Source organism: Quercus suber, unplaced genomic scaffold (assembly GCF_002906115.3).
Source record: "Quercus suber isolate HL8 unplaced genomic scaffold, Cork oak 2.0 scaffold_615, whole genome shotgun sequence".
In the NCBI taxonomy this organism is placed as follows: Eukaryota; Viridiplantae; Streptophyta; class Magnoliopsida; order Fagales; family Fagaceae; genus Quercus; species Quercus suber.
This window is the reverse complement of record NW_027070058.1, coordinates 187,263-209,396: the sequence shown is the minus strand read 5'-3', so window position 1 is coordinate 209,396 and position 22,134 is coordinate 187,263. Positions and strand designations below refer to the sequence as shown.

Here is a 22,134-nt window from a genome sequence, read left to right as displayed (position 1 = left end):
ATATTATTGATTTATGTGCAAACCAAGTCTCTATTTGTACTATAAGTCTATTAGTTTAGGGTTTAGTTTATATCTTTAACACAGCGAATGACAATATTTTGACCATACTAGTCAACAATTACCAAGCTGACAATCTTTCAATGTGGTCATAAGCATTTTTTTTTTTTTAAGGTAGAAAAAGGATTGCATTGCATTAATTAAATAGAAGAGTTAAGGGAAAACCTCTCATAGTACAAACCCATAGAGAATCATAATACATCAATAAAATGATATTCGTAGCCGTAGGTGGATTGGCAAAAATCTTAAAATCATGCTGTTGATCTGCTCCATTCTTAAGCTAGTCGAACTACACATTGGTACCCCTCTCAATAATAGTGCTTAATCTTCATGCTTGGAATCCATCTCATTAGTTGTCAACAGTCTAAAATGAGAGTAGAGTGAGCAGATCTATTACACATACTACCTAATTCCCGTTCCACCACTACTTTGACAATAATTGGACATTTTGATGTATGCATACTAGTCTTATACGAATGGCTTAATGTTAGATATAAATAATGCTTTCTCTAACAAGAGGGGTTTGATAAATGATAATGCTACATGGGTGTAATTTTGGTTATAGAATAACAAAATTCCATGACCCAAGGTCTGGGCCCAAATGAAACAGCCAGGTACTAACACACCACAGAATTATGTAAACGGCCTGACCTAGGGCAACTACCCACCACCCTGACTTCCCCAAAAAAATACTCCGTATTATACTTGCACGAAAGGGGAATATATATATATATATATATATATTATATTTAAATTAGTATGTTTTGTCTACCTTAAAAAAATATTGACCAACCAAACATGATAATTTCAAGAATTTGGGTTTAATAAAAATAAGACTAAAAGGTTCTTGCCTAAGGCAGATTTTAGTGGCTGACTATATGTTACATGTAGAAGCATACATAAAGGGAGCTTTGAATTTTTCTAATGAATGTACTTATTGGGTACTCTTTATATTTTATAGTTATCTGGTATCATTTTGTGCCATGTAGTTGAGATAAGGCACTAGGATGACAATTTCGATTTTGTATTTGAAGGAGGGAGACTTTTAATCATTTGGCTAGCTGGCTGGAAGATGCAAGGCAACATGCAAATGCAAACATGACAATAATGCTTATTGGTAATAAGTGTGATTTGGCTCATAGAAGGACTGTGAGCACAGAGGAAGGGGAACAGTTTGCCAAGGAGCATGGTCTAATTTTTATGGAGGCCTCTGCTAAAACTGCTCAGAATGTTGAGGAGGTAAGAATAAATATTGCTGATATGTTGGAAAGTGCCTTGTAACAAAATCCTCAGATTCTTCAACTATATATGTGAATTGAGGTTTGGTTTTTTGCCTTTACCTTTCTCAGTTTTAAATGGTAAATAATTTTTTGTGCAGGCATTCATAAAAACAGCTGCTACCATTTACAAGAAGATTTAGGATGGAGTATTTGATGTGTCAAATGAGTTTAGCTTTTGTTCTTTTCTTCCCTCTTCTTCCAATTTGTTCTCCCCCATCCCGTACTTTTTTTTTCCCCTCCCAAATCAGGAATTTCATTGGATTGTTAAAATGATCTTATTTTCATCTTAAAGCAAAAATAAATAACTAGTTAAAGCATCGCCCTTTTCAAAGTACAACCGTATTTTTGCACAACAAAGAAAATAAGCTTATGAAAGAAAGCTCATCAAAACACAGTATTTAGTTTACATTATATAGTAGTGAGTAGTTTACATTATATTCCAATTCTAGAAAATGTGGATGTTCCAATTCTAGAAAATATGAATTTTCCAATTCCGAAAAATGTTGATGTTCCAATCTCTCAAACACAATTTCAAAGAATTGACATTGATTGGATTATGATCCAGGAACACGCAAACAAATATTAGAATATCATATTAATCAACGTGATGAAATTCGACAGGATTATGATTAGTTTTTTCTTTGTTGACTGGTAGTTGGGCATAATAGGGACAAGTGGAGTTGGAATTTTTTTTTTTCCTTACCTCCCCCCCAGAGCTTAAAATCCTAGGTTCGTCCCTGCTCTAATGCTCAGATTCTCTCAAACCCTTGAACTCTCTCAAACTCTCGAACTCTCTCAAACTCACTCTCAAACTAATAGTAACAGTAGCATTGACATCATTGTATCTCTCTCTCTCTCTCTCTCTCTCTCTCTCTCTCTCTCTCTCATTTCAAAAAAAAAAAAAAAAAAATGAGGAAGGGGAACAGTTTGCCAAGGAGCATGGTCTAATTTTTATGGAGGCCTCTGCTAAAACTGCTCAGAATGTTGAGGAGGTAAGAATAAATATTGCTGATATGTTGGAAAGTGCCTTGTAACAAAATCCTCAGATTCTTCAACTATATATGTGAATTGAGGTTTGGTTTTTTGCCTTTACCTTTCTCAGTTTTAAATGGTAAATAATTTTTTGTGCAGGCATTCATAAAAACAGCTGCTACCATTTACAAGAAGATTTAGGATGGAGTATTTGATGTGTCAAATGAGTTTAGCTTTTGTTCTTTTCTTCCCTCTTCTTCCAATTTGTTCTCCCCCATCCCGTACTTTTTTTTCCCCCTCCCAAATCAGGAATTTCATTGGATTGTTAAAATGATCTTATTTTCATCTTAAAGCAGAAATAAATAACTAGTTAAAGCATCGCCCTTTTCAAAGTACAACCGTATTTTTGCACAACAAAGAAAATAAGCTTATGAAAGAAAGCTCATCAAAACACAGTATTTAGTTTACATTATATAGTAGTGAGTAGTTTACATTATATTCCAATTCTAGAAAATGTGGATGTTCCAATTCTAGAAAATATGAATTTTCCAATTCCGAAAAATGTTGATGTTCCAATCTCTCAAACACAATTTCAAAGAATTGACCTTGATTGGATTATGATCCAGGAACACGCAAACAAATATTAGAATATCATATTAATTAACGTGATGAAATTCGACAGGATTATGATTAGTTTTTTCTTTGTTGACTGGTAGTTAGGCATAATAGGGACAAGTGGAGTTGGAATTTTTTTTTTCCTTACCTCCCCCCCAGAGCTTAAAATCCTAGGTTCATCCCTACTCTAATGCTCAGATTCTCTCAAACCCTTGAACTCTCTCAAACTCACTCTCAAACTAATAGTAACAGTAGCATTGACATCATTGTATCTCTCTCTCTCTCTCTCTCTCTCTCTCTCTCTCTCTCTCTCTCATTTCAAAAAAACAAAAAAAAAAACAAAACAAATGTGCCCATCGATCTCTCGCAATCTCTCTGGTTTTAGTGATGAAGAATTCGGAAGCGAGGAGTTCACAACGCGTCCGAGTCACGGTTATTATCAAGCCTCTGATTACAATCGAGCTTGGCTGTACAGATTGCATTTCAGTGGTTCATGGTGAACCTCTGCCTCAGGTACTTGATTTTTAAAAAATTAATTAATCGAATTTGATGATATGTGTATGATTGAGGTGCTAGAATTTTGAAATTTGGTGTTCAAAATTAGGTGCAAGTTGGTTCGCAGTACTTCACCTTCAATTATGTTTATGGTGGTAGTACTGGCTCGCCTTCTTTTGCATTATATAATGATTGTGTTTCTCCTTTGGTGGATGCACTATTCCATGGTTGTAATGCCACTGTTCTTGCATATGGCCAGGTATAACTTTTTATTTTATCTTATAGAGTTAGAACACTCGAAAATATGTTTTGATACATTGCTGAGTTTACTTTATTTGTGTTTTTTAAGATGGGGTCGGGGAAGATGTACACCATGGGGACTAACTATTCAGGGGAGGCAAGTAATGTAGGAGTCATACCTAAAGTAATGGAAGACATATTCCAGAGAGTCGAAGTGATGAAAGATTCAAACGAATTTGTTATTAGAGTCTCATTTGTTAAGGTAAAAGAAATACTTCTAGTTAGCTTGTTTTGTTTTGTTTCCTTGGCCTCGCTACTTGAGTTTATTTGTTGATGTGGTATGATGTGATGATAGGTACTCATGGATGAAGTGTCAAAATATCTATCTCGCGGTTCCCACTCTCGTGCCTCTGAGAGTACTGATATGAATAGCCAATCAAGGTGAAAATTTCATAATGATATATATTTTTGAAAAATGTTGCCAATGAAAATCTCTAGCTTTGTAGTTTTGAATAAACATTTCATAATTTGAACTGTTGCCAATGAGCTTTATCTCAACTGGCACCCTCTTTGCAAGTGCTAGGTTTAGGGTGAAGTCTTGGGTTCAGGGTATGTCTACTTAGAAGAATAGCAGGAAGTGCATTAAGTTTCTTGAATTGCAACATGTGACCTAACATTTTACCACCATATATAAACTTAAAACCAGCTGAATTGCTGTTTAGTTTTTCGTGGTATCACCAGTCTTCAATTCTAGTCTTTTTTAGGCAAAAGCTCTATCTTCACCTTTTAACCTTTAGAATATATAACAATTAACTTATGCTTGCTTCTAAAGAGAGTGGTTTGACATTTTAGTTCCTGATCCTTTAATGGGGTTAGGTAATGCACAAACCAAAAAGAATTAGGATCTATTGAGTGTGTGTGAAGTCATACTTCATTATGTTGAGAGTTATATAATTTATAATGTTGAACTTCATGTTAACTTTTTGTACCATTTTCTAGTCGCTCACATGCTATCTTTACAATTACTATAGAGCAAAAGAAAATTGCACACTTCGTAGCTAGAGTAACTAATGAAGACATTGGTGATGACAGCCTATGTGCAAAACCGCTTCTAGTGGATCTCGCTAGTTCTGAATGTGCAAATCGAATGGGTGTAGATGGCATGCGTTTAGAAGAAGGTAGTACGGTAGAGACTTGGTCTTGGGGTTTCAATCTGTTGCAATATGGTTAATAAAATAATGGCAAGATGAACATCTATAGCTTTGTAGTTTTAAATTCTAAAATAGCCATTTGTTGTGAATGTGATATATGGAATGATAAGTATGTTACATCATTTAAATTGAAGTTTTTCCCATTTGTGTTTGTTTTAATAGTTTATTTGATGTAGGAAAACATATCAATAAGGGTTTATTGGCACTTGGCAAAGTGATAAATGCCTTGGGAGATAAAAAAAGAGGTCATGTTCTGTATCATGACAGCCAGTTAACCCGCTTGTTACAGGCAAGTGAATAAATATTTATTTTTCTTACTTAAATTGTAAGTATAATTTTTTAGAATTTGCTTGTACTAATGAAATTGGATCTGGTCATGGATTAGTTCATTATATTTCACATAACACAAGAACACATAGTAAGAAGGAGTAATATGGAGATTGCCATAAGTACCAAAATAATGGAATAAGGGTTATTATTTATATTATTTGGTATTTAAAGTGAAAATTTGTCTGATTGTAAAAATTCTCTCATAATTGTTTATTGAAATTTGAATCTGTAGGATTCTCTTGGAGGAAACAGCAAAACGGTTATGATTGGTACGTGTCAATATACTTATTCAAGCATCTTAGATCTTTCTTTCTTGTAATTCCTCCATTTTTATTTTTAATGTTAACAATGTTTTCACTACAACAAAAAACGTTTATTGCAATGAAAAAAACCATTGCAATAGCATTAGAGTCATTCAATAGTTGATACAAGATGTTGCAATAAAATTTGAGGTAATAGGTTTATACAACAAAAATTTTTGTTGTAATAAATTTCAAATATTTTAATAATAACTTTGATGCAATGATATATATATTGTTGCAATAAACAATTTACTATTTCGAACATCTTTTAAGTATAGGCTATTACTTCATGAAATTTATTGTAATATATTGCAAATAATTGAACAAAATAAGTCGGATTAAATTATTGCAATGATATCTTTTTTGTAAAAGATAATTAATTCATTTTGTCACTGCGGTTGACTATGAAATAATTGATATCAAATTATTGCAACGAAATATTTGTTACAATTACGTGTTGTCATTGCAATACATTGTAAAAGAATTAATATCAAATTATTGCAATGGTAACTTCGTTGCAATAAGCTATTAATTTGAAATTTTCGTTGCAATAGATTGTAAAAACAATTTGTATCAATTTATTGCAATGATTTTTTCATTTTAAGTTATTGCAACAATTTTTTTATAATATATTATAACTTCTATTGCAGCTGAAAATTATAAGTTCTTGCAACTTATTATTGTTGATGCAATAGTTTAACACTTTTAAATTACTATTGCATCCATTTTAACTTGTAGATGCGATATTTTATCTAAAACTACTATATACATATTTTGTTGTATTAATTCTTGATGTAATAGACATTTTCTGATGTAGTGTTTGTATTGATTGAAGCTTGTGTAAGTCTAGCCGACTTAAATCGTAAGGAAACCCTGAACACATTGAAGTATGCAAATCATGCTCGCAACATTCAGATAAGGCAGTTGTAAGTATTCTCTCAACATACTTTATTGGTTTAATCTATTGTTGAACTGTGTTTGTAGGCCTCTTAGATCCCATCTTTCTTAAGGTCTGGTCATGGATATGGTAGAGTGTAACTATACATACATATATCAATGTATGTATGTATACATAGATTGATAACTATACATACATATTCTTTCCTAGAAAGAAATTTTTCCCCATTATTAATTTGCTGTCCAAGAATTGTTTTGGTAACCACATTATCATTGAGTGTAGCATACTGAAACTAGGTGATTTCTCTCTAGTTGGTTGCTTAAAAAATCAAAACAATATAAATTGAAGATATTAAATATAATAAAAAAGCAGATATTTGTGTAACAAAGTTGCCTGTGTATAGTTGGCTGTCGTTTTTATCATCATTGTGTGTTACCTTTAATATGCTTAGGTGTTGGGCCTTCACTGTTATTTCATACTTTTTTTTTTTAATTACATGCTAGGTTTTGCAACGAAAAATAGAAAAAGCTTCTATGTCTACAAAAAGTTGCATTGACTGTAGAGAAAAGGACTCAGAAATAAGAGATTTGAAGGAAAATGTTATAAAGTTGGAGATGGAAAAAGCAGAACTTATACATCGAGCGGAGTCACTGGTAAGTGCATGGCTCAGTGTGATCCATGCCTTTTATGGTTCCTCTAATCTGGCCATGAGTAATATATCCAAAAACTGTTTGCTTTTTTTTTTTTTTTTGGCTGAATTATTCTATACATGATTTTAGGGCTACAAGAGCTCCACTAGATTGGAAGACATGGATACATCTAAATTAGAATATTTGGATGATTTGGATGATGATGATTGGGTAGAGCCAGAAGAAAAAGAAAAACCTATTAAGAAAAGGATTTGTAGAACAAGTGTAGCATCCAATCCGTTAGATACAGATTGCTGCTCTTGCAGTAAAAACTATTCTTGCAAAATGATGATATGCCCATACTGAGGTTCTGGAGGTAGTTGTCAGACTTTGTGTGCTTGTTTGACTAGTAAGTATGCCAACAGAAGAACTGTTTTGAAGGACTTGGGTGGCTTACTAGAGTTCCAAATTCATGAGTTCCTTTCATCAGATCCTTTATGTCATGTATTGCTGTCATGATTCCATAGTATGCGTGTTTTAGGGAATGAATGGTAAGTTTGTGAAATGAAATAGATAGTTTAGTGGCCTTATTAGAGGAAGAGGAAGAAGGGAATTGTCGTTATCATAATCTGGAACTGAATGTAATGGTTATTATTATGTGTAGTTACTCAATCCTTTTGTACATGTGTTGGAGAACCGGATCAACTAGTGTGAATAATGTGTGGAAGAGAAAACTTTAGTTTCATCACATGATTTATAAAATTCTATAAGAAAATATTATACAAATGATTACAAAGAAATTTTTTTTTAAAACATTGGATATTTTGATTCCTTAAAAAAATTTGAAACATTTTTGTCGAAGATGGTCATATTATCTATCCTAAAAGATCACATTAGATAAGATCGTATTGTCTTCTTGTGTGACATGCTAGAGACACCTTAGATAAGATCACTTTGTTTTTTTTTTTTTTTTTTAATAGGAAAATCACTTTGTTTTTTTGATATTGCATTGTCTTTTTTTTTTTTTTTTTTTTTTTTTTTTTTAATAGGAAAATCACTTTGTTTTTTTGATATTGCATTGTCTTTTTTTTTTTTTTTCTTTTTTTTGTGGATAATTCAATATACAATGGAGGAAAGGGGATTTGAACTCTAAATGTTTCTGTTAGAAATGACAAAAGATTCCAGTTGAGTTGCAAGACTCTTGGCAATATTGTGTTGTAATTTGTCCTTACACATTGTCTTTTATCATCATTAAAGAATTGGAGGGCCACATTCAATATTACTTTATACCGTGAATTCAACATTTAATCAAAAATTCAAATGATCAAAATTATATATTGGAAATCTTGACATTGTGCTACCAAGTAAGCATTGCAATGAATTGGTTGAACACTTAATTTGACTCATCACTTTCATCAACTTATTTAATTACACTTTTTCATTATCATCACAGATTTTGAATATAACATCTTTCAATTTTTTATTACTTATTTATTTGTTTGTTTATTGGCGTAAATGCACTTTTAGTCCCTACATTTTGATTCGATTTTTATTTTAGTTTATACATTTTATTTTTACCACTTTTAGTCCCTAAACCAATTAACATATGACATTTAATTCCTTATCGTCAGCCAACTAACAGGAAAAGCTGAGGTGGCAAACGAAACACCCTATTAGCTGACGTGGCATTGACGTGACACTGATGTGGCGATTAAAATATTATTTAAAAAAAATATTATTTGGCATTTTGCAATTTAAACTAAAAAAAGAAAATAAATTAAAAAAAAAAATTAAACTCAATCCCAAGGCTCAGAAAAATTAAACTCAATCTCAGGACTTCTCAAATCCAGATTAGTCTGTAATTTCCTTATATTTTGTTTTCTTTACTCTATTTAGTACGAAAAAAGCTAAGACCTTCCAAATTTGAATCTCAAATTAGTGTAAAGTCTTCACATTTTTTGGTTGTCTATGCTGAGTCCCATTTTTGGTGTCGAATTCCATCTGGGTTTGAAGTCTAATCCTAGTTTTCCTTGTCTGCAAAGCCATCAAAGTCCACAGATTTGATTCTTTGCCTCAACTTGATCATTGACAAGAGAAACGCTTCTTTTTTTCAATCTCGGTATTGAGAAAGTCACTTCATTTATAAGTCTTGTAACCTCTTTCTGCAAGATATTTTGTGTTCACATCTGAAAGCTTGAAATTGAAAATTTCTCTATCAAACATGGCCAATCTTGTTCTTGCATGTACCTAATCCACTAAGGTAAAATCTTCCTCATGTCGGCAAAGCCATACCCACCTCCAACATCTCCGATCTATTGCCAGCAAAGCCAATCTATGGGTTTGGATTTTGATTTGTGGAGGAGGAGCATGACTGATTTGGGTATGGGTTTTGAGGAGCGAGACGTGTAGGTTGCGATTTGGGTTTTGGTGGTGGTCGATTTGAGATTTTGGGTTGTCATGGTGGACATTAGTGTGGGGTTGTGGTGTTGTGGGTGGCCCTGGGTTTGTGGGGCAACAGATCAAGGTTCTCTCTTGATGCGGAGAAAACGATGGCAATAATGGATTTCATTGGAAAAATGAACTCGACCTGGTTGAGAGAGAATGATGGCGTTGGAGCCCCGGATCGGAGTGGTCGAGGTCGCTTTGCATGAGGAGTTTTTCGTCGGAAAAGGAAGGTGGAGAATATTGGTGCTTTTGTGTTGTTGATGGCGGATTTGGGTTTGTTGATGGTGGATTCGGTGATGTTGATGGTGGATTTGGGTTTGTTGACAACGGATTTGGTGTTGTTGATGGCGAATTTTGGGTTTGTTTGTGTTTGTGTTTTTTTTTTTTTTTTTTTTCCTTAATATTCTAGGTTTGTATGTGTTCTGAGTTTGTTTGTGTTCTGAGATTTTGTCCAAACTGTTCTGGGTTTGTTTGTTTTTATTTTATTTTTTATGCAGATTTGTATATTTTTCTAGATTTATGGGTTTGTTTTCCTAGAGGTTTCAATGTTGATTGTGTTGGAATTTTTTGTGCTGAGATTGATTTTGAATGGGTTAGTCAATTGGGTTTGTCTTGATTTGGAGAAGAACATGAAGAATGAAGTTCATGTTCTGGGTTGGAGGTTTCTGGGTTTGACATTTTTCTGGGTTGGAGGTTTGATGATTTTTCTGGGTTGGTTTTCTCATGTGGGTTTGGGTTTGATGATTTTTTCATGTTCTGGAGGTTTGGTAGAGGATAGGGATTTTGTATGAAATTTTGCATTGTTCTGGGTTTGATTGTGCTCTTGTTCTGGGTTTGATTGTTCTTGGATATGGGAAGAACATGAAGCACAAGTTCTTGCACACCACACTCAATTACATCACACAATCTATAGGTTTCTAGGTTTGATTTTTGGGATTTAATTTTTTTTTCATTTAATTAAAATTAATAAATTAAAACTTTTTTTATTTAGATGCTAACGTGGCAATTTTTTAATGTCAAAATAGATTTTTTAATTATTATTTTACTGTGTCGTTAGCCATGTCAGCATTTTCTGTTAGTTAGGTGACAGTAAGGACTTAAATGTCACGCGTTAATTGGTTTAGGGACTAAAAGTGGTAAAATGAAAATATAGGGACCAAAATGAAAAAAAGTCAAAATGTAGGAACTAAAAGTGCATTTATGCCTTATTTATTTTAAGATACTAAATGCAATTGATGTAAATTTGGAACTGTTCCATTAAAAATTTAGGATAAAGAGTTGAGATTAACTTTGGCAACAAATTTGGCTTTGTGAAAGCTAAAATTTTCAACCAATTGCTATAGCAATTAACTATAGCAACCTCGTTTGCTATAGCTTCAAGGAACCAAGACAGGTTGACTTGGATGGGGCCAAAACATGGGGACTTTGATCTAACAAGTGCGAATAGGATTGCAACAGTGTTGGGTTCTCTTGATCTTTTCCATGGAAAATGGGGCTGGGACCTAAAAATCCTTCCAAGAGTTCAAACTTTCCTTTGGAAGTGTTGTCATAACAGCATTGGTGTTAGAGAATGTCCAGCATCAAGAGGCATGAATATTGATGTTACCTGCCCTCTTTGCCAAGCTAACATTTAATCAATTTCTCATGCCCTTCGAGATTGCCTAGTCAAAAAACCCGTATGGATCTAGCTGGCAATCTCCACAATTAGTTGTTCCTTTGTCACTTAAGACTTCGACGAATGGTTGTCAACTAATTGTGCTACTATTAAGGCAAGGTCTTGGTGCACTATTCCTTGGAATGTAATGTTTTCATTTACTATTTGGACTTTGGACTATCTGGAACAATAGGAATCGGGTGGTATATTAGTAGGTTCAGGTCGATGGAAGCAAATTTGAGAAGTTGATGTCAAGTTAGCAAAGAAGCTGGGATGAGACTTAGACTGAAGTTGCAGAAATAGAGTATTGGAAGGACAAGCTGTTGTTAGCTTTTGCATAAATGACTGTAGTTTAGTCTTTCTATTTGCTATGCTAGTTGTAGTTTAGGATGTGGTATGGTTAGTTTTTATTAATTATAGACATGTGTTGTTTGGTGATTGGTGTATTTGCATAACCAATTTTGGGGGGAAGATTCGGATAGATTGGGAAGTTAGTTAGGCTCAGTTAGTAGCTCTTTTCCTTGTATATATATGGATTAGTTTTGCACAATGAAATTAATGCATTTTATTCACTCATCAAAACTCTTATATGGTATTGAAGTGTAAAAGAACCAACACATAATAGCTAAAGAGGTAGTGCAGAGAGCAATGGAAATTTTCTTCTGTGCTTACTCCCCAAAAACCCTTACCCACCTAGCTGTGAAGCAGATTCGATGGGAAAAACTAGCCCATGGATGGGTTAAGTTGAATACGGATGGATCATCACTTGGTAAACCAGTGCTAGCGGGAGGAGGAGGAGTTATTCGTGATATTGAAGGTGCTTGGATCATGGGGTTTGTGAGGAATATAGGCATTACTTCTAGGTATATAGTTGAATTATGGGCTCTACGGGATGGGCTCTTACTCTGCATAAATAGAAATTTTAATGCTATTGAAGTTGAGTTAGATGCTAAATCGATTATTAATGTTTTGTCTACTTCAAATTGCTTTAACAGTTTGGCTTCCCCTTTGGTGGATGATTGCGGGCTACTAGCTACCCAAATTCACCAATTCGGTTTAAACATTGCATTCGAGAAGCGAACAGGACTGCTGACAAGCTGGCTAGGATACGAGCTGCCCAAGAAAATCAGTTTAATCTTTTTAGTTGTCTGCCTGTGGACGTTGTTGATGTTTTCTTAGCTGTGTTTAATGGTCTGTATTTAAACGGGAAGTGTCCTAAGACTATGTTTGTTCCTTAGTTTTCTAAATGCAGCTCTCTTTTACCAAAAAATGAAAATGAAAAAAAAGAAAGCTGAATTTTTCATGTCAATGTGTTGGGGTTCTTTTTGCTCTCATGCCATGCATGTAAGCTAAAATTATCATGTCATGTGAATTTATTGAGCTTTCTTGATGATTCATATAAAGTTCAGGAGTCAAATCCACTACTCGCTCACATAAGCAATGAGAAAGGCTAGTGATGCATCTTTCAATGCATATTGAAAAAATCTTAAGAATTTTCAAGCATGTTCTCATTGAAATCCTTAGGTAGTCTTTTCTTTGGCGTTAATATGAGTTGGAAACACCTATTAAGCCTTGGGGTGGCTATATTTTTCGACTTAAGAGAGAGAGAGAGAGAGGGAGATATATATATATATATATAATTTTATTTTCAATAATGCCACTTGAAATTTTAAGAACAAAATGAGCTTTGAAACTTTAGGAACCAAATGGGTTTAAGGGAAACTTTAGGAAACAATAATGTATTTTTGCCTGTATATTACTAACCGAAAGTAAAATTACCAAACCACTCTTTTATGCAAGAATATTTTTTTAAAGGTCTTGATATTATACCGGTGTTTATTTAATTGATATGTCATTTTCTTTTAATTATTTATACTAATATTAATTTTGTTACCTCAAACGTGAAGCAATTCTGATTCTTATCGAATTATCTTAGGTTACTCTCCATCATCCTGAGTGGGAAAGGGAAAGGGGTTGGCAGTTTAAGTGGTGTCCGGTGGGGTGGTCTGCAGAGTCCCCATTTGTAGCCTCAAAGGTTCCCGCGAAATCAAAAATCAATTCTTAGCTTCTCCTACTTACTTAATCAAAATCAGCCATGCCCTCCGCTCCTACAAAGCTCTACGCAGGTCTCTCTCTCTCTCTCTCTCTCTCTACTTTCTTCTTCTTCTTCTTCTCATTGATGTTTTTGTTAATTTTGCAGATGACGTCAGCCTGCTAGTGGTTCTATTGGACACAAACCCTTTCTTCTGGAGCACTTCCTCTCTCCCTTTCTCCAAGTTCCTCTCTCACGTACTTTCTTTCTGGCTCTCTCTCCTAAACCCTAACTCTCTCTCTCTCTCTCTCTAAAATAACTTTGATTGGTCTTCTTCTGCAGGTGCTTTCGTTTTTGAACTCGATTCTGCTTCTCAACCAAATCAACCAAATCGTAGTGATCGCTACGGGATGCAATTCCTGCGTCTCAAACGTGAAGCAATTCTGATTCTTATCGAATTATCTTAGGTTACTCTCCATCATCCTGAGTGGGAAAGGGAAAGGGGTTGGCAGTTTAAGTGGTGTCCGGTGGGGTGGTCTGCAGAGTCCCCATTTGTAGCCTCAAAGGTTCCCGCGAAATCAAAAATCAATTCTTAGCTTCTCCTACTTACTTAATCAAAATCAGCCATGCCCTCCGCTCCTACAAAGCTCTACGCAGGTCTCTCTCTCTCTCTCTACTTTCTTCTTCTTCTTCTTCTCATTGATGTTTTTGTTAATTTTGCAGATGACGTCAGCCTGCTAGTGGTTCTATTGGACACAAACCCTTTCTTCTGGAGCACTTCCTCTCTCCCTTTCTCCAAGTTCCTCTCTCACGTACTTTCTTTCTGGCTCTCTCTCCTAAACCCTAACTCTCTCTCTCTCTCTCTCTAAAATAACTTTGATTGGTCTTCTTCTGCAGGTGCTTTCGTTTTTGAACTCGATTCTGCTTCTCAACCAAATCAACCAAATCGTAGTGATCGCTACGGGATGCAATTCCTGCGACTACGTCTACGATTCCTCTTTGTCGACCAACCCCGGCATCGAGAACGGAAAGCTCCCGGCTCTTTGCTCCGAGTTGTTGAAGAAATTGGAAGACTTTGTCACCAGGGATGAGCAATTGAATAAGCAACAGTCACAGTCACAGTCACAGTCTCTACCACCCACCACTACATCTTCGCTGCTATCAGGCTCCTTGTCCATGGCTCTTTGTTGTATCCTAATCCTAATCCTAATCCTTATAATGATGCAGCTTTTGTCAATTCTGTGTGTATAAATACAATGGAGTGTTTTCGCTTCACTTCATTCATTCCATGAATAGATACACAGAGAGTTTTTCGTTCAGGACCACTCCATCCACATCCTCGAGTGAGTTTTCATATTTTTAATTCTTATGGTTTTTGCTAAGTTGGGATACTGATATTTATTTTGTTCATTTAACTGCCCATGTATCATGGAGCTGTGGGATTTTGTTTTCCAAGATGATATGCATATGCTATAATAATCTTGTTATTTGACAAAACAAGTTTAGAAAATATGTGATATGTTAATAGCTACTACAGCCTTTTTCAGGTTTGTAAAAACTAAAAACTATAGTAATACTGATTCCTATAGTAATCCACAAACTAATGGGTTAGTGATACCAATTCCTATAGTGTTTTTCTTATGTTTCCTTCTTTACTGCCTTTGCAAAATTTTATATAAAGATGATGCTGGTCATTGATGCACTAAAAAGTGTAATTATTGGCAATGAATGATATTCCATTGAATGTGTGCGCCATTAAGACCTTAAACAGAATTTTTTCTTTTTTGGTTCTACAAACTCTTTTGATTTATTACGAATGTTGACCTGTGGTGATGTTCTTGGTGATATGATACTTAAACAGCTTTTGTTATCATCCAAAGTTGACATATATTTTACCAAACTCATGTGAATTATCATCCAGATTGATTTATGTTGCTGGCCTGATTAGAGCAATGGGCAATGCCAATTTATAGATGATATATATATATATATATGCATACGCATTGCTTCTGTTTCTTAGAGCCAACCTTCTGTGGGTTTTGTTTGTATTTCTATTTTTATCTTTATTTGATGTTTCATCATTTTATCTCATTCTTGTAGGATTTTCATGAACTTAATATTATATTTCTCTGGTAAAGTTACTAACATATGGGAGCAGATTTTATGTGTGCAGGGATCGTCAGATGGGCCAGAACAGTATGTTCTTTATAATCTTTGGAAGTATTTTATTATTATGTTATATTTTTTGTACTGCTTGGTTGAGCTTTTACTCTGAAATTTTTTCTCCCCTTCTCCAGATATGTTGCAATCATGAATTCAATATTCTCAGCACAGCGTTCAATGGTATGCAGTTTAAGCTTTTAACATGTCTTTTTAACAATCTCTTTACAACAAACTAATTTTTGGACTACGAATGGCTGGATCAGTATTTGGAAGTAGTCTGGTGTCTTTCATTCAATTTCCCTTCAATTCCAATGAAGGTTGAGAATGCTTCTAGGAATTCTAGTTTGATATCTTATAATGTTAACTTGTACCATAAATGGCTCTGGTTTTGGGTCCCCAAACATTTAGTATGAAAAATTGGCTATTATATGTGGAGCATATTCAGGAATAATCAAAATCATAGTCACTAAGTTGTTATTATTGTTCGGTTGTTAAGCATGAAAGCTATACTATGCATTTTGCTATAGATGGACAAGAATTAGGTGGCAAATGTAGTTCATTTTGCCATAGTTCTATAAAATAATTGTGATTTACCATCCTATGTAAATGTTACTTTGGAATGAGAATTGTGGCTGATTACCATGCATTTGCATTATTTCCATACTCATTAAAGAATATTTAGTTACCAAGTACCATAAATTGGTGTGTGTTCTGAGAATAATGATCATCAATAAGAGTCGCATCCAGTTTACTATCTAACATAAGTTTGACAATCTTCTGTTTGTGCTTCAACCACTCAGGTCTTGATTGTTAAATTTTTCCTGTCCTTCTCCCTGCCAACATGGCATCCACTGTTTTAAACTGCTTTGTAATAAACTCCGACTCACATGAGTTCCTCAAAACACCTTGTTTTAACCAAGTTCTCTAACCTCTCCTGTTAGCCTACTTTGTTTTATCCCCTTGTCAATTTTTTTGCCTTTATCCTCTTTGGATCACCTGCTTATTAATTCCCTTTCAAAAATTTCCAACTTGTGACCACCCAAGTGAGAGCAAAAATTTCAACTTTGAATTCCAACTTACAAAAATTTCTTCAATTCCCTTTCAAATCACCTGCTTATTAGTCCTCTTTGTACATGTGTACTTTCTCCCTGTTTCTCTCAGGTTTTTGTTCATTTTCTTCGTAACCTGTTTGTACTTTCGACTTGGCTCTGTTGACAGTGCTGATGAATTGAACAAATTCAAACGCTATTCAAAACCTTTAATTTTGAATCGAGCTAAGCAACCAAAATGCAAGGTTCACTACCAATGGTAGTTTATTACAAGATTTAGTTTGTTTTATTTATTTATGTCCTTTTCCGTAGTCATAATAGTAAGTGAAGTATCTGCAAATCTCATCTTAACGATGTGGTGAGGACTTGAATTTTATCATTATTTTGAAATGAAAAAAATTAATAAATAAATAAAAGGGCCATAAATTTGATTTAGGCATTTGAGACGGGATAATCTTGACACATAACAATGTTCTCTTGGGTCCATGTGAAATATTGGGTGTATCAAATAAGATTGTACCCCATGGTTGAGACATCCCCTATAAATATACACTTGCAATATGGCTGTGTGAACCAGGAGTCTAAAAGTTGAAAAGTGGGCCTATTGATTGTTAAACATTCAGCTTCTTTGTCTGACAATTTAGCCTTTAAAGGAAAATGTTGGTCATCATTCGGTTTTGTTAAACCCTTTTTGACATGTTTTAACACTCTGAGTGGGAAAAAGCTACTATCAGCGAGTGCTGAAATGTGTCAACAACATTAGGGTATGTAATTTCATGTTTTTTCAATGCTGTGTGAGATATATGATGGCTTATTAAATTGTCTGTCTATCAAAGTAACTCAAGCTTTGTTGAAAAGGTTACTGCCATGCTAATTGGATGTCGAGTTTAGATTTCTTTTTTAAACTGTATGCATACTAGTAGCATGTAGGTTATGATTGCTTTAGGTACATTGGGAGAGTACAAAAGTCCTCTTATAAGATTTTTGATCCTTAACATCTTTTAATAGATTGAATTATCATTTTTGTTTTCAAGTTAAAGATGTCTCATGTGAAATCAATGTGCTCCTTTTGCAGGTTCCTATAGATTCTTGTTATATAGGTTCTAACAATTCTGCCTTCCTACAGCAGGTACTTTGTCTTTAGCACACATTTGCCAGACATGAGTTATTATTAGCATCAGCCCTCTGTTTATTTCAGTGATTGCTTTTAATGTTTGTGAACAACAGGCTTCTTACATAACTGGTGGTGTGTATCAGAAACCCCAGCAACTGGATGGGCTCTTTCAATATCTCTCGGTAGGTTGTGTATAATTTTGGCAAAGTTCTTTCAATTTGTAGCCCTGTATCTTGTTCTCTGCTGATTGAGCTTGCTTGTCCTGTACGAACTTCATAATTTATTTTAAAATATTATGGGATATGCTTGGCAAATTTTAAGACTATTTGGACTATAACATGAAGTATATAAAGGGGAAGCTCAAATTGCATTATCTTCAAGATAAACAGTACAATTCTGTCTGTCCGTTGCTAAATTTTCCAATAATCTGATGAACATTTGAAAGAGCTTACTTTCCTGATTATGTATATTGCTGATTACAACTCAGAAAAGTCACTGCAAATGCAAATTAGACTCCATCAATTGAGAGGCACGACATATGACAAATATACAGTGTTCTTTACAACTCTGTTACCTTGCTTATGTTGATTTTCCTGTCTATCAAAACGGGGATACATGATCTACACATCGTTAACTGGTCATAGGTTAAAATTGGCACTAGTTATAATGTTCTGTGATGCTTTGAAAAAATTCCTTGCTTATGTTGATTTTCCTGTCTATCAAAAACCGGGGCTACATGATCTACTCATGGTTAACTGGTAGTAGGTTAACTTAAAATCGGCATTGGTTATAATGTTCTGTAATGCTTTGAAAAATTTTATATCTTGATGTGTATATTGTTGAGAGCATTTCAAAAGAACCATTGCATTTTCAAATAACTTGGTTCATGAAACCTGAAATAAAATCTAATACTGGTGCCGAATTAGTGAGTTTACTATCATATCACTTGGCCTGTGCATATCTTAAGCTCGGGTTGGCCAAACTTGTGTAGCTCCAACGGGAAAGACTTGGACATGGTTTGTTCAAATTATGTTTCAAAACAGACATTGTTTCTTGCTCAATGTGGCCTGCTCTTTTTTTGGTTCTTCATAGGTTGTTTGGATAACTGATACTTGAATTCTAGGTAATATCTCATATCTGGCTCAATTACAATGGGGTATGAAGCCTGCACAAGAGTGAGATCTTGAGATTTTTGTTGCTGTTGAAGGATAATGGTGTCATGACAATGAACACTCAAAAAGGGACTCATGTTTGAGGAAACAAAAAGATGGACCTAGGAATCACCGCCAAGTAATGAAAAAAGAAAATATAACCTACAAATCACCACCTATGGTTGATTGGAATCACTACCAAGCACTGGAAGAAAACTTCCAACCCAGGTTTTATAAATCAATTCATCAACTATTTACAATAGTGAGTCCAAGGTGTTTTTAATAAACTCTTATAGTTAGATTCAACATGGAAAGAAAATAAACTCAAAATACAGAAGATATGAAAATAAAAATCAATCAGTTAGAATTAATATGTCCAATTCATTGTTTGCAGCAACTCACCCTAGGTGGGAACCTCATCAAGAGTGGCTCATGGTGGCACGAGATGGATTGTGAACCTTGGACTGGCTGGGACTTTTTTCTTCTTCTCTCTTTTAATAGTAAAGGTGTTGGGTTGAAGAGCTTGTAGGGTTCTTTAATGGGTTGGGTTGTAATCCTTAGAAAACCAAGTGGTGTTGTTTTAAACTTTAGAAAACCAGGTTGAAGGGCTTGGTGGTGGCAGCTGCAAGTTGGCCTCCACTGTAGGCTTTGTTGGCGCCAGCTTGTCTCAACAGCGCTTGGAGATGTTTGGGATGTGTGACAAAAAGACCCTTTGTGGTCAAAGTTGATGGCAGAGCGATGGGTTGATGACAAAGCTTCATGCTGGTTTGGGATGTGTGACGAAAAGACCCTTTGTGGGTAAAGTTGATGGCAGAGCAATGGGTTGATGACAGAGCTTCAAGCTGGTGGTTTGGTGAGCATGTTCACGGCTAGGGAGTTTGGCAGCAACAGTGTGGACTGAATAAACATGGCAATCACAGCTAAGGTGGCCTTGACTTGTTGTGACCAATGCCTAGGATTGGGGTTATGGCAGCAAGTTCATTCTCACTATATGTGGCTGATTGATTGACGACATTTGGGACTATTTGGATTGCTGGTGGTGGTTGGGGTTCTGTTTGTGTTGTGATGTGGGGCGGTTGGCTGCGCTTTTCTATCAGTGCTGTGGATAGTTTGGGATTTTTATTTATTAATCTTTTCCGGATAAGTAAATACTTCAGTGATTAAATGCAAAGGGGCACAACCCATGCACACAAGATGTATACAAAAGAGAACATTTACCCATGTGCTTAATGTATACCAACATTAAGCACACAAATTACAGCTATCAAGCATCTCAAACATATTGGCACGAGAACAGACCAAAAGCATTATTTAAGCCCTGTTAGCATCTTATACCTCAATGATATTCTTGTACATATTAAATCAACCATGGCAACTTTTATTTTCTGCTGTTTCGGTATTTGGTTCAGAACTTCTAGAACTCTTCAGATTAGAAGTGAATATTTATTGTTAGGTTCAACATAATTGATTTGGTTTGAATCAGAAAATCTAGCAAGAACTTGGTGGACCTTTAATAACTTTGATATTTTGCTTCTGAATACCAAACTTCATTCAGATTTTATATAAAAAGGTATTGATGAAGGTGGCTTTCTTTTGTCTTATTGAAGATCTGCCTTTACTATTAGTGATATATATTTTCTGACACTTTTGTTTGTTGCATTTGATCTCTTTGGCCTGTCATGTATGTATGATTATCCTTTTTTCTATTATGTCACTCTTTCTAACTTTTGTTTGTTGTTTCATGCAGACGGTTTTTGCAACTGATTTGCATTCTCGAACCTTCCTACAGCTTCCTAAGTCTGTTGGTGTTGACTTCCGTGCCTCGTAAGTCAATACTCTTAGTCTTTCATGTGTCTCTTTATGTTGTTGTTTCATGACCTCTGTTCTTCTGGATTTTTACTTTTTGAAATACCAAAGTCATAGCTTTATGTTTTATTGCTGATCTACTCTATATACTGGTGAAGGGAGCTGCATCAATTACTGTTTTTTAGCAACTGTGATTATCCCTTGAATATACTGCCTGTGCTACAACTGACCTTAATTTGATAAATTATTGTGTGTGCGCACGCGCGCTACAACTGTGATTATCCCTTGATAAACATTAGAGGGTAGTTCTCAACTTTACTTGGATCTAGATTGATGAGTTGTTTGGGTGTCTAATAATAGTGGATACAGCTAACGTACTAGAATGTCACAATATAACATCTTCCATAAGACCATAGGAAGTGATGAAACAACCCTTGGGTTACTAATATCCGTCATGATAGGCTATTTTCTTAAACAAAGCAAAGCCTTCAATCTCATTTGCTATCACTTTGAAGCAGTAAAAAGCTTAATTTGTTTCCCCATATGTAATATGTATTAGCAAAAATTTAGCATACATGCACACTCATACACCCAACCTTTTGAATTCCTTGCACCTTATTGAGACTATGAAACTTGCAGGTGCTTTTGCCATAAAAAGACAATAGACATGGGCTACATATGTTCTGTATGCTTGTCCATATTCTGTAAGCATCACAAGAAATGTTCAACCTGTGGGTGAGTAGATATATCATCTTTTAAGTTGTATTATGATGTTTATGACATGCTGCTTACAATAGTGTCACCACTTATAATCAAACTAAACCTATTGGTAGTTGTTAGAGTAATGGTCAAGTAATTAAATTCACCATTTCCTAACAATTTAAACTTTCTGGAAAAGTGATAGTTTACTAGACTAAGTATAAAATCACAAAGAAACTAAAAGAATTTTTTGCTATGAGGATGTCCTTAATACTATCGCAAAAGGCTATCTTTCTGATTAAGCCTGAGATATGGTCTTGAATCATCAGACTTGAGGGTTCAAGGGAGTGAGCAATCTTTTCTGCTCTCCAAATAGGATATGGGGGTTGCCAGTAGTTGGATGGTGAAGCCTATTACAGTTTGTGATGAATTTCTACGTTGAGCTTTTTTCAAGGGTTTGAGATGGGGACAGGAGAATTTGTTAGTATATTATTTAGTTATGCCACTGTGGAACTGCATGATAAAGTGAGTAAGGTTGATGACAACATGAACGGAAAAAATACCATGACTTCATTGCAGGAAGAAATGCTTTACAACCTGAAGGTAAGTTAAAATGAATCAGTGGTTGGGTTTTTGGTGCAAACTTAGCCAAAAATAAAAAGAAAGAAAAGATAAAACAGTCACTGTAGATTGCTACTCTTGATCTTTGGTGTCAAAAAAACAGTTTTCTAGATGAATCAAATTACTTCTGCCTTGGACATCATTAATTTGCCAAATGGTTATTTTGGGAAAAACAAATAATAATTGCTTTGCATTTTTGAGAGGTTAGTTCTATCATTGATTTGCCTCTCTTGATTATAGTTGTGGCTTTGGACATCATGCAGGTCAGTATTTGGTCAGGCCCAGTCAGATGTTGCCTCAGCTTCCAATCTTAAGAGAAAGACTCCAGAAACATAATCTTACTCTTCTACAAGTAGATGTATTTTTAATTA

General features: G+C 34.8%; 2 protein-coding genes and 1 long non-coding RNA gene across 4 annotated transcripts; all 3 read left to right on the top strand.

Moving 5' to 3' along the window:
- Positions 1–3,311: 3,311 nt before the first annotated feature.
- On the top strand, positions 3,312–7,395 carry LOC112025170 (kinesin-like protein KIN-4C). The gene is given in 9 exon segments (XM_065765201.1): positions 3,312–3,437; positions 3,529–3,678; positions 3,769–4,100; positions 4,659–4,837; positions 5,047–5,159; positions 5,433–5,469; positions 6,338–6,428; positions 6,963–7,053; positions 7,180–7,395. Coding segments are annotated over 9 exon segments (1,335 nt in total).
- A 5,623-nt stretch (positions 7,396–13,018) lies between these two features.
- Positions 13,019–13,587, top strand: LOC136064048 (uncharacterized). The gene is made up of 3 exons (XR_010625692.1): positions 13,019–13,254; positions 13,329–13,417; positions 13,503–13,587. It is a non-coding gene; the product is annotated as an uncharacterized LOC136064048 (long non-coding RNA).
- A 3-nt stretch (positions 13,588–13,590) lies between these two features.
- On the top strand, positions 13,591–22,134 carry LOC136064047 (general transcription and DNA repair factor IIH subunit TFB4). Of its 2 annotated transcripts, XM_065765209.1 has the most exons (11): positions 13,591–13,817; positions 13,884–13,972; positions 14,058–14,349; positions 14,457–14,503; positions 15,319–15,356; positions 15,458–15,503; positions 17,448–17,501; positions 17,600–17,668; positions 20,385–20,461; positions 21,083–21,178; positions 22,027–22,134. In XM_065765209.1, the coding sequence occupies exons 1-11, from the start codon at positions 13,787–13,789 to the stop codon at positions 22,097–22,099; spliced, it is 912 nt and encodes a 303-aa protein (XP_065621281.1). In that variant the 5' UTR covers positions 13,591–13,786; the 3' UTR covers positions 22,100–22,134. The 2 variants fall into 2 exon arrangements, with proteins under 2 accessions (XP_065621281.1, XP_065621282.1); XM_065765210.1 differs by lacking the exon at positions 21,083–21,178.

What these genes read in the sequence shown, in the direction of transcription:
- LOC136064047 (XM_065765209.1), top strand. Translation starts at nt 13,787, where the DNA reads ATGCCCTCCGCTCCTACAAAGCTCTACGCAG. An exon ending in TCTCCAAGTTCCTCTCTCAC is followed by an intron (nt 13,973 to 14,057) that starts GTACTTTCTTTC and finishes CTTCTTCTGCAG; the next exon opens with GTGCTTTCGTTTTTGAACTC. An exon ending in TCGTCAGATGGGCCAGAACA is followed by an intron (nt 15,357 to 15,457) that starts GTATGTTCTTTA and finishes CCCCTTCTCCAG; the next exon opens with ATATGTTGCAATCATGAATT.